At 48.3% G+C, this 18,275-nt stretch overlaps 1 protein-coding gene across 2 annotated transcripts in view; it reads right to left on the reverse strand.

The window, feature by feature from the left end:
- Positions 1–15,845, reverse strand: part of CASQ2 (calsequestrin 2) — a 49,569-nt gene extending 33,724 nt beyond the window's left edge. The window contains exon 1 of one of the 2 annotated variants that reach the window (XM_006919672.2): positions 15,406–15,845. In XM_006919672.2, coding sequence (XP_006919734.1) covers positions 15,406–15,639 — 234 coding nt within the window. In that variant the 5' untranslated portion in view covers positions 15,640–15,845. The remainder of the gene's footprint in view (positions 1–15,405) is intronic. The other variant, XM_015595421.1, reaches the window with a different exon arrangement.
- Between the last annotated feature and the right edge of the window lie 2,430 nt (positions 15,846–18,275).

The following is an 18,275-nucleotide window of genomic DNA, read 5'->3' on the forward strand; positions in this document are numbered from 1 at the left end:
TGTTTTCATGTACTTATTTGTCATCTGTGTGTTCTCTTCCATAAAATGCCTGTTCATGTCTTTTGCCTATTTCCTAAATGGATCGTTTTTTGATTGTTGAGTTTTGAGAGTTCTTTAATATTACTCCTTTGTTGAATATGTGGTTTATAAATATTTTCTCCCACTCTGTAGCTTATTTTTTAGCCTCTTAATTGGGTCTTTCGAAGGACAAAAGTTTTCCATTTTGATGAAGTCCAATTTAATAGTTTTTCCATTTACGAATTGTGCTTTTGGTGTTAAGTCTAAAAACTCAGCCTAGCCCTAGATCCGGAAATCTACTTTTTTCCTAAAATTTTATAGTTTTACATTTTACAATTAAGCGATGATCCATTTTGAGTTAGATTTTGTGTAAGATGTGAGATTTATGGTGAGGGTTTTTATTCTGTGCTTTGTTTTTTGTTTTCGTTTTGTTTTGCCAGTGGATGCCCAACTGTTTCAGTACCATTTGTTTAAAAGGCCATTTCTGCTCCATTGAACTGCTTTGCACCTTTGTCAAGATCAGTTGACATGATTATGTGGGACATGATTATCTTCTGCTTTCTCTATTCTGTCCCTCTGTCGATAATACATAGTCTTGATTGCAGTAGTTATATAATAAATCTTAGAAGTGGGTTGACTACCTCTTCCCACTTTATTCTTTTTCAAAATTGCTTTAGCTAGTATAGTTCCTTTGCATTTCTGTGTAAATTCTGGAATAATCTTATCTGTATTTACACACACAAAAAAGATTACTAGGATTTTGATAGGAGTTGCATTGAATCTTTAAATCTGTTTATCAGCTTGGGGGAGAACTGACATATTTACTGTGTTGAGTCTTCCAGTTCATGAACATGGTATGTCTCTCCAATCATTTAGATCCTCTTTGATTTCCTTCATTAGAGTTGTGTAGTTTTTAGCATATAAGTGGTACGTCTTTTTCTTTCCTTGTGTTTCCTTATCACACTGGCAAGAACTTCCAGCACCACGTTGAATAAGAGTGGTGAGAGTGGAGATCTACGCCTTGTTCTCAATCGTAGGGATTTGTTTATTTTTCCCTTCTATTCTATCGGTTTTGCCTCACATGTTTTGTAGTTTTGTTCTTTGGTACATATACCTTTAAGATTTTTGTATTCTTGGTGGATTGATGCTGGATCTATTTGGCTCCACAATTTGTGCTCTAAAACCCTCTACTTTCTCTTCTATGGTTTGCTGCTCTTATTTCTCTCATTATTTCTGTGTCTTCCTTCATTTCCCCAGGATCTGTGGCTTCTCCCTTGGATTTCCTCTCCTGTTATAACTTCTCTGAGAGCTTCCTCTGACTACTCATTCTTCCCTCTCTAACCACCCCGAATGCTCCCATTCTCCTTCTCTCTCTCTGGCTCCTAACCACTCCTTTTCCACTAAGGCTAAGGATATTGGGCAGAAGCACAGAGAGCTGCTCTGTGAAGTGCCCCTGGTGACCAGGAGTGGAGGGCCAGGTAACAAATGACACCCCTCAGTCCTCATGCAGTTGTCTCTCCTTTCTTGGATTTGACTAGGAACAGGGGAAGCGTAGGGTGAAAGATATCATCATCATCAGTGTTTATGTTATGACTCATCTATAGCTTTCCGGCAATGTTTAAATAGGCTAGTCTTTCTGCAAAGTCATTTGGCTTTAGTCTATTGCATTCAATTTATTGGACAGTCATTTTTAAATAAGTGTTTTGGTTTTTAGTGTAAGCTACTCTGTTCTATTTAGTGCTGTCAAAACTTTAACTTAAATGTATCCTTGTCTGTCATTCAAAATTAGTGGTGATAAGAGCTAATGGCGTTGTGATATTAGCAAGTTTTCTAACTCCTAGAGCACGGGCCCCTAACAGTGGTTCTTAAACTTCAATGTGCACAAGAATCAACTGGGGTGCTGGTTAAAATGGGGCTCCCTGGGCCTCAGCACCAGAAAGGAGAGGATAGAGCTGGGGTGGGGCTCGGGAATCTACACTTTCAGAAGCCACACTGCCAAGACCCGTGATCTCATACCACGCTCTGGAAAACACTACTGTAAACAGTCGTCAGTTCATCCAAAAGCGATATGACATGATGTTCTCCAACTGTGACCCATGGGCCCATGCTCGACCTTGTCGGACCCTCTACCTTCAGCAGGGCAGAGAACTATTAATATTACTAAGAATATAAGACATTAACTATGAAAACTAAACACAGAATTTAACTTCTGACCTCTCCTAGGCATATGTGGCCACATTTTGTTGGTTTTTAGGTAAATGCAAATGTGTGCCTCTCCATGGCATGTAGAGCGTGGCCTTCTAGTTACCTTACTGACATTTTTATGTGACTTTTGAAGATACGTGAATGGAATGGGAAGGTGCTATCTCATACAAACTCAGCTGTTTTCCTGGTTTCCTGTTTAACTAAGCCTAGCCAATTACGCTCCTCGGTAGAGGTGGATAGACAGAAGTGGCAGTCACAGATGGAGCGAACACCCGTGCTAGCTGAGACCTGCCCAGCTCCCCCTGGGCACGCTCACGCACAATCCCAGCAGTCCTGTTACTGTCACCTCCTGCCACGATTAAGCCCAAAGCCTGCCCACTTGAGCTCTGTCATCACTTCCATCGGCCCTAGCGATCACCTTTCATGGCCCGAGCCAAGGGTGGCCAGGGCTGGCTGCGGCTCAAGAGAGCAGTGAGACCAGTGGGGAGAGGAGGGCCGTGGCGAAAGCCCGGGCTGGCTGCTGACATGACCAGCGACCTCCAGGACCAGGAACCCCTGCTGGGCTAGTGTCCTGGGCTAGCGGAGCAGTCTGGACGGTGTCTGCCTCTCACACTTGGCTTGATCTCAACTCCACTTCTGCCCTGGCCCTAAATCTCCAGCTCATGTGTTCCTTTCTCCTCTGCAACCCCGTATCACTGCTCCCTCAGGTGGCTGCCAGCCTTGGCCACCCTTGGCTGCGAAGCCCAGCTCCAGACTCACATTTCACTGCAGCCTCTTTTCTGTGATTTCCAACAGCCCATCGCAGGGACACTGCACGCTGACACTTATCTCTCCATCGTGAGAGTTGTGTTTAAGTCTCTTCTATATTGTAAATCTTTCTTCCTTCAGGAGAAGGACCACCTTTTGAGCTTCTCTTGTATCTCATATAGTTCCTTAGAGACACTCAGCATACTTCGAATGAGAGGATAGACTAACCCAAGTACTTTACGAATTCAAGGGACATTTGAGCCCAAGAGAAAGAGGCAATTGTCACCAATGACAGTGATTAAGAGTTACAAATAGGAGGAGGAGAAAAGATCGAGTCACTATGTCTCCTGGAATATTCTTTTCAGATCTGACTGCAATTGTCTCCTGGTGACTTATAATCTTCCCTGTGCTGGTTTTGTTCATTTGGCTGGTTGATTGGTTACTACTCAGATGGTCTCACCTATTGTGCACATTAGAGAAAGTGGGCGTCGCTTACCGGCTGGTACGTGTAGCCCTGAGCTTTGGCACAGTGCTCGTTCTTTTCCAGAAACGGTAGGATTTGCTTTGGCCATTGCTGATTCCTTTGAGTACAAAAATAACTTTTTAAAAAGGTTCTATTAAATAATATGCATAATTCAACAGCAGGGAGTGGATATTCATAGTATACCCTTACTCTCTCTATTAATATTGCCCTGCGTAGGTATATGTTGCACCCTCACCTCTGTGATGATGGAGTTGAAGTAGGTCTCATTTTTAAACGAATAAATGACAAGGGGTAGTATATCCCAGTGGTTAAAAGTATAGGACTTGACTCAGAGACCTGGATTCCTGACTTGGTCACAAGCGCTTTGATTCTGCTGTAACATATGGACCATAACCATATCTATTTCATAAGGCTATGTTGAAGATTAAGCGAGGTAAAGCACGTGAAGTGCGTGACACAGTTCTTGGCATGTGGTAAGTGCTTAATAAATGTTAGATTTCCTTCTTAATGTCATGACAGCTGGATAGGGTTCTGGACCCTGTGCCAATTCAAAACACCACAGCCTGAGGTCCTGGAAAGAAAAGAGAACAGTAACTATTCATTGAGGACTCACCGTGACCCAGGTCTCTGCTAAACAAAAGTGTGTAAGACACATTTCAGCATCAAGGACCTCGTGATTTCTTTAGGGAGGAAGCTAAGGGAAAATGTAGTAGGTACTAAAAGAGTAGAAAATAAAGGCTATGGAGATGAGAGAGAGAGAGAGAGAGAGACAGAGAGAGAGAGAGAGAGCGAGAGAGAGAGAGTTAGTTTGTGGGCAGGGAGGTCGAATCGTGCAGATCCTAGTGGGCTGTGATAAGTACTGTGATTTCATTCCCATGCACTCAGGATGAAATCTAAAACCCCTAATGTGGCCAACGAGGCCCTGCTCGGTTTAGCCTGCCTGCCTCTCCAGCCTCATTTGGGGCCACTCTGCCACCTAATACACTCTTCTTCAGTTCTTAAAACCTCAAGTCTTTGTGCAGGATCACCGTGTCGGCTCTGCTTCCAAGCTCTAGACCAGGCACGGCTGCAGCTGCCTGCAGGGAGCGCCTTGCTCTGAGTCACAGGAAGGCACTACGGTGCCCTTCCCTGTCTTTGGAAGACCCTTCCTTCCATTCTCTGCCAGCTTCTACTGTCCTTGAAGTCTGCACATAAATGTCAGCTCCAAAGACTTACCCTGAGCCTCTGTCGGAATTGTTTTTTTTACACTTGTCCTTTTTCACACTTATCCACAGCGCCCCATGCTTTTCCTTCGCAGCCCCTTCCCAGTTTGTAAGGTCACGTCAGCTTATAGGATCCCTTGTCTGTCAAGTCTCCATGTGGTAGCCTGTCAGCCCCATTTCCCCGTCTGTCTTTCTTCCTATGCTAACTCTGGCACCCGAGCAGGGTAGATCTCAAAAAATGTTAGTTCCTTGCCCTCCACATGACCTTACTTACATGTGGAATCTGAAAAACAAAACCAAACCAAACTCATCGATACAGAGAACAGGTTGGTCATTGCCAGAGGCCGGGGGTGGGGGTGAGGAAAATGGGAAGGGGGTCTACACGTACAAAAACTCAGTTATGAGAAAAATAAGTCTCAGGGGTAGAACATTCAGCATGGTGACTACAGTAACAATACTGTATTGTGTATTTGAAAGTTGAGTGAATCTTAAAAGTTCTCATAACGAGAAATTTTTTGTAACTATGTGTGGTGATGGATGTTAACTATTTACTGTGGTGATCATTTCACAATATACACATGTATCAAATCCTTATGTTACACTCCTAAAACAAATACAATGTTATATGTCAATTATATCTCAACGAAAAATTTGTTTTGTTGAATATTTTCATAAAATGAAAGTAAGGAGATATTACAGGCATCTGGTTACATTAATTAATGGAGATGTCATATTACTAAATTCATCTGTCAAATGAAAAAAGTGATAAACACTGCCATATTTGTCATCTGTCATGTAGATCCCAAATTCCTAAGGTGAACATTTCATTCCTTATTTTCAAGAAAGTCTACTTTTACATATCCGAATCTCATCCTGCAAAGTATAATTCTTACTCTCTTTATATCTGTACACCGAATGTACTGCTATTTCATATCCACGTCGCACATGAAATAGACTTCGAAGTGTCATTTTAAGGGACTATGGTCCTCTGGTGGTATCACCTTTAAAGCATGACGGGAAATGTTCTTAATTAAGCAACTTGGTAAGGAAATTGAGATTTCTGGCTTGCCTTGAGAAGTCAGAAGAGCTGGGCCCACATTGCTATCTTGCAGCAAATTAATCAACTAATTAAAAAGTTTGAAAATTCGTTTTTTAAACAAATGAATGAGTGAAAGAGGAGACTGTGCTTGGAGAGAGGAGGCCCGCTAGACCTTGGACGAGGCGGAGTCGTGGGTAGGCAGAGGAGAGCAGCGGCAGGACGAAACGGCGGAAGCAAAGCTTGGGAGGGCCCGTTTGCAGGCTGTGGAGGAGGACGGGCTGGGCTGACTTACGCGGGCAGAGGGCCTCTCCTGGGACACTGGAAGGAGGAGGCTGTTTCAGGCATATGAGGAAAAGAGTATGAAGGACTCTGAATATTAGGATTAGCCATTCTGATGGGGGAGATGTTTGAAGAGAAGAGCGAGATAGCTAATTTGGGTTTGGGGGGTGGGGGTGATCCGAGGGCACAGACCAGACAGGTAGAAAGGAGCAGGGAAAGGTAAGGCGACCGGTCGGGGCGCCGAGGCCAGAGTCTGAGTGGGAGATGACCGGTCTCGGACCAAGGCAGTGGCCGGGGGGGAGATGTAACTTGTGAGGTGATGTTCCGAGTGGAGAGTCAGTCGGACGTGGTGATCCTCTCGTGGCTTTGGAGAGAGAAGGGAGGGAGCCCAACGGCGACAAGGAGACAGGATGATTCCAGGGTCTGCAGTCAGGGGACGGAGTGGAGGACAAAACAGTGACATCAGGAGGGAGAACCAGAGCTGGGGGCGAGGTTCTCTGCCTGGATTTAGACGCAGTGAGTTCGTGGCCATGAACTTCAGCCAAGGGCCGGAGGTGCCAAGCTAGAGCTCGGGGCAGAGGCCGCGAGCGGAGCCCTGGCGGCGAGAGGAGGTGAAGGCGTGCGGGTGGCTGACGTCTTCAGCGAGGACAGTGTCCGAGGAAACCGCAGGGTCGGGACTGCCCGTCTCAGCTCGCCCTGGAGGCAGAGAGGACTGCGAAGGAAGCAGGACGAGGACAGGGGACGCAGTGTCGAGACTCCGCTGTCCCGGGGAGAGAGCAGCTTGAGCAGTGGGTCGGATCGAATGCTGAGACAGTCACGGAGGCTGGGACCCCCGTGATGTCTCTCCTTTCAGACTGGTAAGTCGCCGGTGACCTTTTAGAGAGGAGCTGGGACGGAAGCCAGAGCACTGGGAGTTAAGCCGCTGAGTGGGTGGCAAGGACAAGTTAGAGCAGCTGTGGATCACTCGTTCCAGAAGTTTGCCCATGGAAGGAGGGGGGGACTAATACACAAGCGGCAGGGGGACACGTTCCCTGGGCTGTGTGACTGCTCTTTGGGCCTTGGAGGACAGCGCCTGCACTATGCCAGGGACCTACATGTCTACATGTGACCCTCCAAGTCCATCCCTCTGCGAGACTTCTCAGCCCCAACCCAGGAGACAGAGAGGAAGAAAGTGACATTTGTACCCCTCCCCAAACACTGTCTTCAGGGAGGAAGAGAAAGACTAATTTGTTTCACGGTCAGAGGGGAGTAGGGGTAGGTGGGGTGGGAGAGAAAAGGGAGGGGCTACTTACTGAAGGGAGCCGAGTGGAGGGTACAATCTGCAGGGTCAAGATTCTCAAAAATATCTGAGGACTGAGGAGCCTGGGGGAAAATGTCACAGATCTTTGCTCAAAGTGAATGTCCCTCAGGCCAGTCATTAAAAATACCCTGGCTGCAATCTCGCTCTTTCCGTGGAAGCCGAGAGCCCAACGGCTGTTCTCACCCACTGTCCCTGATACCATCTGGCCACAAGTCAAGCTGTTCAACAACTGGGTGTCCCCTCCCCCAACGGGAGAGCTGACGCTTATCTCCGGTCATCTCCTGCCACTTTCCACCACCCTCGAATGGGGCCTGGGCTATGTATAGCTGGGGGCTTGGCATGTGATTTGTCCAAGCAGGAGGCAGGAGGGAAGGGGACAGCTATTCTGTGAGAGTCAGGTGAACACTGGGGCCTCCCGGGGCTGGATTGGGTGGTGTCTGAAAGAGCCTTGCGGGGGGAGGGAGGCTGTTGATTGTTTTTATGGGCACTTGGGGGTTGTCGCCTTGGTCAATGTCGAGGAAGAGACCCTAGGGCCAACGCTGTGTATTCTTTCCACTTCACCACATCGAGAGGCACTCTGACGACAACGAGAACAATAAAAGTAGCAGCTATAAGGTATTTATTGCTGCTCCAGCACCTGGCAGGAATTAACCCTACTGAATCTCCCCAAAAGCCACGTGAAGTAGACGTTTGCCGATGAAGAAATAGAGGCACAGAGAGTTTAACCAACTTGCCCAGGCGCCGAAGTGGCCCAGCCCGGGATTCCAGCCCCAGTTCTCATCCATCACATTCAACTGCCTCCTCCTGGGCCTCGGAGACACCTGGCCCCAAATCCTGGCTCTGCTACTTATTGGCTGTGAGACTCGAAGCAGGTCACAACCTCCCCGAGCTCAAGTTTCCAGTCTGAAAAGTGAGACCTGACTCTTGCAGGAGTAACATGGATGCAAGTGCTTGGTGAGTGTTTGTTCCCTAGGAGGTGGCCCCACGCCACAGAGCCAGCCCTGCGGGAGCCTGAGCCTGCACCAGCCTGAGCCTGCTCCGGCATTACCTGGACGGAAGCCCTGTAAAGAGGCCGACTGCTGGGCGTGCCCGAGTTTCTGATGCAGCAGGTCTGCTCCGGGACCCACGCATTCTGCATTTCTGACAAGGCATCTGCATTTCTGACAAGGCATCTGCATTTCTGACAAGGCCCCGGGCGATGCTGAGAGCCACGGTCCAACGCAGCCTCCCGTCATGCAGCGTTTAGTGACGTCCACCCTGACTGGATGAGGGCTATTCCTGGAGGCCAGGATTTTTTCTTCTCATGCCAAAAATATTGTTGCAATGGGATTTTTTTTTTTTTAATGGATCTGACTGACATCAGGCTAGGCCATGCCCTTTTCCAATTTTTCTCAGCAGAGTTCTCTGCCAGAGAGCCAGTGAAAATGCATATTCTGGCCCCCCAAACCCCACCTCCTATGGTAGCCCCCTCCCCCACCCTCCCTGGGAAGAGTCCCACTGCATTCCTGGAGCTGGGGATAGAGCAACCCTTTCTAACTTAACCTTCCATGGGTTGATGCAGCTCATTAAAAAAAAAAAATGGCAGAGGGAGAGTTTCAGCTGTTGGAGAGACCCCCCCTAGATATAAAATAATGACTGGAAGAAGAGACCTTTGATTTGTCCCCCACAGCGTACACTAAAAAGCAGAAGAAGAAGCTGTCACTGTTTGGCTGAACTTCATATCTGACTCGGGTTTATTCTGATAACATGTGCTCATGAGAACAAATACTACGTAGAGCTAAGCAGAGAGCCAGAGTTGTCACATACGCAGCAATTCCAAGACGGCCCTTTACTGAGCACCTAACACGTGCTGGTCACTTTACACACGTCACCTCTTTTCATGAGAACCCTGTGATGAGAGCATCGTCGTTTCTGTTCTAAATAGGAAGGCGCTCAGCCTTGAGGGCTTAAGTGACCTGCCTGTGGTCACGTGGCAGGTGCAAGGACGCGGACCCAGGTGGGTCTCACTTTAAAGAGTGTGTTTTTTATGCCACCAGGAGGTGTTGTGGGCTGCTCTTCATGAGTTGTAGTCACTTTGTTCTTTGGGTCTGGGGGAGCTCCATGCGTTGTAGTCACTTTGTTCTTTGGGTCTGGGGGAGCTCCCATTTCCTTCATAAGTAAATCAGTGACACGGCTGAATCCCAATCCTGATACTCTGGCTCCAGACCCCAGGTTCTCATCCATTACATTCAACTCTCTACGCCTGGGTCTCAAAGGGACCTGGGACCAAATGCTGGCTCTGCTACTTTTCGGCTGTGAGACTCCACGCAGGTCACACTCGTTTGGTGTCCTGAGCCAGGGTAGCTGTGTGTGTCGCTGTAAGGTAGAGGCAGGTGAATGTGTGAGGAGGTACCTGTTGGCCCATGTCCTTGCCAGACACACAGCAGATGGTGAGGAGAGGCCTGCCTGGCACGGGGCACCGGGCAGCAGGCGGGCGGGCGCTCCTGGAACAGGCTACGGGCACTTAGAAGCAGCTTTGGCCTGCCCAACCCAGCACGCTGCAAGATGGCACGCTGGCCATTCTCCTGCATGGCTGTCCAAACAGAAACAGCTTATCTGGATAAAAACCACATCTAGTTTATAGACGAGAGAGCCTCAGAGGCTTTGTGGCACACACTCAGTATTTTGGGAGGGGAGGGCTGGCTTTCTTGGTGGAACAAGTCATTTTAGATTCTAAGACTGAGCCGTTAATAATACAAAAATCCTCCCCATCAACCAGTGAAGCTCAAACTGTGAAATAGGACAGATGCTTTGAAAGAAAAATCTCGTGATTCTGAAACAGATTTTCTTTACATCATAATAGTCCTTATAATAATTTTATGGTGGTGACTTTCATGGTATCTCATATCTCCATTAAAAAACGTTTAACATTTGGAAGATGTCTACTTCAGGGGTACGATGACCAGACATCCTATTTGGACTCCAGTATTACTGAGGGCTTTTGGGGGCGACTTTAGTGAAAGAAGAAGGTTCCAACGGTCTAAAACCTTCTGAACCCACAATGTATTGGCCATCTTGTAAAACCCCGATTTCCCTGTTCATTCTACACGTGGCGGGAAGAATCGACCTGTAACCAACTCGATCCATATTCTTGTCTGTGCACCGAGCCGCGCACAGCCAGCTCCCATCACGTGGTTGGGCGGCCCGCGGGCGCTAAGATCTGCGAGGGATGCGCGAGCGCATGCATGAGGCCCCGGCTCTGGAGGGAGCCCCGGCTCTGGGGGAGGCCTCGTTCTCAAAGCCAGACCGGAATAAGCCTGACCGCCTCGCCGTTCTCAGCGCGCCGCAGGTGCAAGGTGGCAGAACGCCGGCTTCGGGCCGCGAGCAGCTGGGAGAAACACGCGGGTCCTGTGTGTGTTGCTATTCCCCCACCATTCCGTCTGCAGATTTACTTGACTCCGGCAGCTTCATTTTGCCTTCTTCTCTCCGGGGGGTTAGAGACGCGACCTCTGGGATGTTTGCCGAAGCTAAGTAGGTTTGGAGGCAGACTCGGCTTTACAGCACCCAAAGGCTTCTGCCCATGCTGCGTATGTATTTTGCAGTGCGAGTCCCACGGTTTTTTAAAAGTCAGTTATACCCATATTTCAGTGAGATGAAGCATGACAGACAGGTTCCTGAATAGGAGCCTAAAATATTACTATTCCGCTCAATTTAAAAAAAAAAAAATTTAAAAAGAGATAAAGGAGAAATATACTTCCGACATAGGCCGTGTGGCTATAATTCCATGCCCTTTCCTTTTCTATCCATTGCATCCATCTGTCCAGCCAGCCAGCCAGCAAACATGTATGACGTGCCACCGAGGTGCGAAGCAGGAGTCCCTTTACTCACACTGGTCAGTTCAGTTCAACACATAGTCCAACTATACAATTAAACATTGCTGAAGGCCAGGTGAAAATCTAGAATACAAGCCAAGGACACTCGTCCCCCTGTAAGTCAGCACTGCTTTCAAACATGAAGCGACCCCACGCAGCTGTTCCTTGGAGCAGCGAAAGGAACGTGACATTTGGAACCAAATAGATGTGAGTTCGAATCCTGCTTCACGTTCTTGCCCTTGTATGGCTCTGTGACTTTGGGCAATTTCTACTTTACGGGATCTTTTCTTTGCATGTAATATAAGAATATATTGTAAAAATAAAGTAACATATATAAAGTGTCCACATTGAGCATGGCCTATGATAAGTCTATAGCAAGTGCTATCGGTGACATTTAAGCATAGAACTGAGTTCTTATCATCATTTAAAGAACATCTCTTTACATATCAGGGGCCATGTCATTTGCATTTTGTAAGTATGCGGTGAATAAATATTTGATGAATAACTCAAAGAATGAATATTTCTATTTGGGTGCTCACAAGACTTTGTAAAACACCAGTTTGCTCGAAGAAGCGTTCCCATAGTTTTCTGTTAAACATGTTCACATCTTATTATTCCATGTTTATATACCTCTAGGGTTCTCAGGTTTGTCATTTATTTGGGGGCAAAAGACAAAGTGACACAGCAACCAAACAGATGCCTTTTCTCTCTTTCTTACTGGACCCTGACCAGAGATTACTTAGATAGATGCCTTCTGATTTGGCCTTAGAAACTTCCCGAGTAAGGTAAAGCTTCCCATGGGCCCAGATCACCCCCTTCCAAGGAGGTCCAAAGTCTTAATCACCGACTGTGTGAGGGGACAGCGGGAGAACCCTGGGGGGCCTGACTGACTCCCAGAGCAGACCTGTACCCCTGCAGCCCCAGGACCAACTCAACATGCCAGCCATTCTCCAGATCAGAGGTATGCTGACAAGTCCAGCATCCTCCACTCAGGCGAGTCAACAGACCAAAGGTCGAGGAGGAGCAACGAGATTCTGGTCATCGGAAAATGTCTCCAGCCCAAGAGACTGGTACAACGCTTTGCAAACTTTAATATGCCTATAAGTCATCTGGAGACCCTGTTTTAACTGTAATGAGCACGCAAGCGATGCCCTCGCCGCTGCTCTGGGGTCCACATTTTGAGCATTGAGGCTCAAGTGGTCCACAGACTCAGCTGCACATTAGAATAACTCTGGGAGCTCTTAAAACTGTGGCACTTGGATATCATCCCTTACTCCATGGCCAATCAAACTGTATCTGGCGGGGGGTGGGAGGGAAGAGACCCAGGCGCTAGTACTTTGAAAACCTCCTTTGGTGATTCCAATATGTAGGCAAAGTTGAGAATTATTGCAATAGACCAAGAACACATTCTAAATTTCCAGCGACTGGGAATTAGCATTTGAAAAGCACTGGCCATATTTCAGACTTTCATTTAGGCATTCTACATCAATTAATTTTCTAAATAGTAACTGGCATAACAAAATGATACCTGGTACATGTACAGCTTCTTATAATTTTACAAGAAATTCATATTCTGCTTTCATTTCATTTTTTTTTTAAATTCACTGACATAGAAATTACACGATTGATTTTCTAGACGAGTAAAATGAGGTGCCTACCCGTAACCGGCCCTAGAGCAAAGAGTGCGTGTGGGAGATGCTCGGGCCCCCCGTCCTCCCGCGATCTGGGTTTCCCAGGCTCTGCTCCCTCACCTGGGGCTGGGTCTATGAGGACGGCCACGCTCGTAAAGTGCATATACGAGTCATGTCCACGACACCGGGCACATCGCAGAGTCTGAAGAGGCTGTGTCACTCCCAGCCGAAGACATTTTCTCTGATGCACAGAAAGACCGAGACCGGAGCATAGAAGGAGCTCAGTCCATGAGGGTCCCCGGCAGACTGCGAGCAGGGGCCACAAGAGACTTACTTCGACAGCAGCAGAACCCAGAGGCCTACGTGGCGCAGGATTTTTGATTCCGCCAGAGATGACAGAATCGGCCTCCCCTTCCCCCACAGGGCCTAATGGATAATCTGTGCTAGAGTCGCCTTCTAAAAATCATTGGAAAATAATCTGCTTACCGCACCGAAACACTGGTCATAACGCTAACCACTCCTGCTGGTAGACAGGCCATCCCAATAATTTTTACATGATGACCCTTCTATGGGAGAAAGCTGCTGGGCAGGTCCTGTGTAGATGGCCGCAGCTTTTATGTGGGGAGCTAAAGTGGGACCTCTTTTAGCAGGAAGAGCAGAAGGCCCCCACGGAGGGGATGCGGTAGGGGGACAGCATTGTTCCTCCCACCCCAGCTGGGGCCTTGATAAAAACCAACAGGAGCTCAGGTCTACCTGATGTCCCTCTCATTTCTGTGCCAGGACCCCAAATTGCCTGCCAGTCCAAGGGACCTAGTCCACTCTAAACAAGTGAACCAATTGCCACTGTTCTCGGTGTGGGAAGGTTTGCTCGTTAAGCTTCCATTTGCTGACTCATGAATTCATGGGTTCTCCCCCCACCCCGCTTGACGCCGACTCCAGCTTGAGGTGCCAGTGAGGCCTCACCCACCTCCTGTGCCAAACCTCCTCCCCCCTTGTCAGTCTCTGCCGGGCATTCTTGGAACAAAGGTGTCTGAGGGGACAGGAAACCCAGGAGAAAGTCCCTTCTCATGATTTGCTTGGGGGCCCAGAATTAGTCTTTGGAGGAGCTATATCGCTGGGGGTGGGGAGGGAGTGTGTGTGTGCGTGTGTGTGCGTGTGTGTGTTAGTATAATAGGGAATCAGAAATGGCCATTATTTGCCTGCGCTGGCATTTCTTTGGAGTCCTAAGCTAACTGGATAGCGATGAGCATATACCGTAGAATCGTTAGGCCTTCGATCAAATGTTGCATAAAAATATCTCTCAGCAAGTGAGTGGGGCCGTTTGAGGTGGAGACGGTAAAGTGAGAGAGGGCTTCGCGGGCTAAGTGGCAGCAATGCTGGGTGACGTCCTGCTTTTTCCAGCCTCCGATTCTCCCGTGTATACACTGCAAAGACCTAAGAGCTGCCCCTGATTTCTCTTTGCCTCCGACCCACAGAGGGAACTGAACTTGTGCATTCGGCCCTCAGGACGGAAGCCGAGGGAAAACGTAGTGTTAGTCGTGGTTATTTTAAAAACGCTTAGCTTATTGTCAGCTTGAGTTCTCTGTAATGACCACACTGCCATATATAAACTCTTTGAAAATAGGTGTTTGTATGATGATCGGGAGACATGTAGGATTCTACAGGGCTTTTTAAATTATCAAAGATATTTTGATGTATTCGGGGCAGCTTTCCTGGATTTTATCACAGTCGTTTTTGTTTTGAGAATTCAGATCTGCGTAGATTTTCTGCGGTAACTTTGTTAATCAGAGCATTAGATGAAGCGGAGCTTTCTGATGGTGCTGATGAGTAATGAATAGCTATAATTCTCAAATAGCCCTTTTCACAGACTTGTGCCCAGGCTGGGCTGGGCGTGGGGCCTGACAAGGGATCTTGGTGACTGCTAGGATTCTTGGCACTCACGGGTGCTCCTGAGTGTACGTGATCTTGAACTGTCCGGAGGAGCTGTGGGAAGAGCTCCCGGGGCGCTCACACGGGATTCGAGAACGGGCCCCTGGGCCAGCTTTACAAACAGCCACGTAACGTGGATAAAATAAGAACTGACTTCACTGTCTGCCCTGAACTCACACCAAGAACTTTCTGAGGAGGGAAAAAAAATCCCATTAATCAGTGTGCAGCTACGATCTTCACACACCCACACTGTGTAATGTTGACTGAAACCAAACCGCGAGAGAGGGGACTCGCTTAGTGACATTCCCCAGCTGACCCAGCAAGAGAGGCAAGGTCACAGGACTCCTGACAGAGCAAACCGGGGAATGAGCGCGCAGAAGGAAACCCGCCAATGACCCCCAAATTTCACGTCAGTCTTTCTAAATAGTTCGAACATTCTCTCGGAAAAAGAGTGGCTGGCACTACCGCCCTTGAAAAATCAAGAGAACCACCAGGTGACAGACTTTAAGTCAAACCTATGCGTCGTGCAGCACATGCCATTGTCCCCGTTTGCAGAGTCTGGGCCCACCCTGCTGTTCACACATCCCAGCTTCGCCACGAGAATATCTCGGTGAGCCTGGAATGCCGCGAGATGTCAGCATCAATTTCAGGGTGCGTCCCACCCGCTGGCCAGCCCGAGCCCACCGGGACAGCGTGCGCAGTGTGTCCCCCCCCGCTTACCTCAAGCACAATTTCTTTCAGCTGGAACTGTTTCTGCGCGGTTTTATCTGAGGACACGGGCTCGTGGTAGTAGAGGCAAAGCAAGTCGTATTTCTTCAACACCTGCTTGAAGTTCTTCTCGGTGAGACTCACCACGCGGTCCTTGCCGTCATACGTGGGGAAGTTCAGGCCCTCTTCTGCCCTGCAGGAGGACAGAAGGCAGACCCCCACGACAAACAGATGAGTCTTCTTCATCTGGGAGACGTTGGGTTTTCTTTCCCAGAAATACTGAGCGCGGGAAAGAGGAGGGGAGACTGGTAGGGGGGCTTGCTGAGAGGGGCGGGGGGCAGAGAGGCCGACTCTGTCTCTCCTGCCCTTTCTGGGCCCCAGAGCTGACTCTTCCCCTCCTCGCGTCCAGCTACTGTAGTCACGGGCTTGGGAAGAAGAGAGCGAGGCGCACACACACATGCGTGTGTAGACTGGGAGCCAGGCCGGGCGGCCAAGCCCCAGATACCGCACATAGCTCTGCCCAGCCCCTGTCTCATCAGGAGCTCCATTTTTAGGATACACTTGTTTCAGGCTAAAAATAAATCGTGCAATGAATTAAAAAGTTCGCTATGCCACTGTTGAGGGATTCGCTGATATGGTCCGCCAGAGGGGTGGAGAGGGAGGAGGCGGGAGGACAGAGGAGAACGTGTGTGTGAACGAAGGAGGCCGTGAAGGTCAAAGGAGAGACACGAACTCGGAGCAAGGAAGAGAGAAGGGGAGGAGAGAGCCGGGACCGTGGCACCGATAAGCAGATGGAGATGCTGGAACATACATGGTGCCACGCAGACATCACTGAATCGTGCTATTATCTAGGGAGGCAATTCAGCCTGTCTCTCGGTGGGGACAGCTCGTCCGTCCCCCTGCTCGCTCACTGCCAAGTGAGAACAAAAGGAGCCCAGAAGTGGACTTCACATTCTGCCTTTCCTGCCTCCTTTCTTCTCTGCTGAGAAACCCAGCCCTGGCTGGTCACCCGCCCTGCTCACATGGCTCCGCCAGTCATTGGGTGAAGGGTACAGGGACACCCTTTCCTGCCAGCCCTCCACATAAAGGGCTCCAGGGGCATCAGCCCACCCAAGGCCACAGTTCCTCCTCTCCCACCCCTGACCACAGCCGAACTCTGCCGCCGTCAAGAGAACCCGTCCCCATTGTAAAAGTGAATAAAAGTTCACTGAGGTTTCTCACCATCAACCCTATCATATTTCACTTTTTACGCTAAACCCTAATGTACTTTACTCCTTTCTTCTTCCTTAGAGACAGACTGGTATCAAGGGTCTAGAAGCTGACAGATGAGAGTTCAAATCCCCCCTCTGCCTTTTAATGGCTGAAGGAACTTTGGAGGGTCACTCACCCTCTCTGATTTTCAGCTCCCCCCATGTTAACTGGGAATAATTGTAACTATATTATGAGTTTGGGCACATATAGATGGAAAAGCCATGGTACAAAGCAGATGTCCAAACACGGTCGCCATTATACTTATTTCATTCTCACTGGAGATGCCGGAACATAGGTTATTGTAATAATTACCTCCTAACGGTAATGGTTTGTGAACGCTTTCCTGACCATTTTCTCTGATTCCAACAGGCAATCGAGACAGAAGCGATTAGTGCTCATTTCACAGGCGAGCTCGCTGAAATCCAAAGACATTAGCAACCTGCCTGAGACCGTGGACTAACTGCCAGTGCGAGGACTCAGCTCTGCCTGGGAGCCTGGTGCTCCGGCTGCTTCACCTCTGACTCAAGGCAACACCCCTGCAGACCTCCAACTCTGACGTGGCTTCTTGACCATCTCTTCTGGTCAAACACCAGTTTTTCTGACTCTTTAGAGTGGTCTATGGCTCTTATGATTTGGACCAAGTGTTTAGCTTCCCTCGGCTGGAAAAAATCAGCTTTGAAGATAGCGAGGACTGTGTCCTGAACAAGGTTTGCGGGGATGGAAGGGGAGAAGTTCAGTGGGCTACGGGAGTAACATCCGGCCTCTACTGCTGCCTTGTGCTGGGAATAAGGCTGACTAGGACTCGTTTCCAGGCACGTTCGTGTCCAGGGGGCCAGGCCCTTGGAGAGCCTGTCATCGAAACCCATGATAGCATTCAGTTCTTTCTAATGGTGAAGTCTCTATGCTTTAAAAGTTGGAGCCAAGAATAGCCATTCTAAGGCTTTCCAGGTCACTGGCAAACATGTGAGATCTCTGCTTTCTTTAGAAAAAAAAAAATTGGGGGGAAGGGGAGCGGATTTCTGAGCAAAACAATGTAGGTCTTATCTTTTCGAGGTCAGCTTCCCAAACCGTTCCCGGTTGTGCCAATCTCGTTGGCTTATCTTTATTTAGAATTTGCTCCACTTTTCTTAATATGTGAGATTCTTTTTTTCATGTTACTGAAAAACTGGGAGATATTTAAAGTCAGAGTCTTTGAATTTCCTACTGACTTGCAACTGACAAAAAGTACCAAGGCAAAGGGATAATTATTTAAAATTTAGTCTAGCCCTCAACTCTGGCTTACGACCAACTGAGCAGTAATAGAAAAAAAGCCCCAGTGTGGAAAGTTCCCATCCCTAAGTCCTGGTCTCTATTTGGGGCCTCGCAGCCCCATCCCTGAGGGTGGGTCGACCACTGACATATGCTGTGACGATCGGGTTTCCCACTGTCCATGTGAGGACCTAAATTTGTGTCCTGCTCTCAATAAGGATAGGTTTTCATGACCTGCTTACTGTGTACCAGCCTTTTCTCTGGCTACCTTTTATTTTTCTATTTTTGTTTTACTTTGCCTGATTGCTCACCAAGTTTAATTAATTTATTTTCTAAACAGGGAAAGCGTCTGACATTTCTGAGTCAACTTTGCACCTAGCAAG

The sequence above is a fragment of the Pteropus alecto genome, unplaced genomic scaffold, assembly GCF_000325575.1.
Source record: "Pteropus alecto unplaced genomic scaffold, ASM32557v1 scaffold106, whole genome shotgun sequence".
NCBI classification, from domain to species: Eukaryota; Metazoa; Chordata; class Mammalia; order Chiroptera; family Pteropodidae; genus Pteropus; species Pteropus alecto.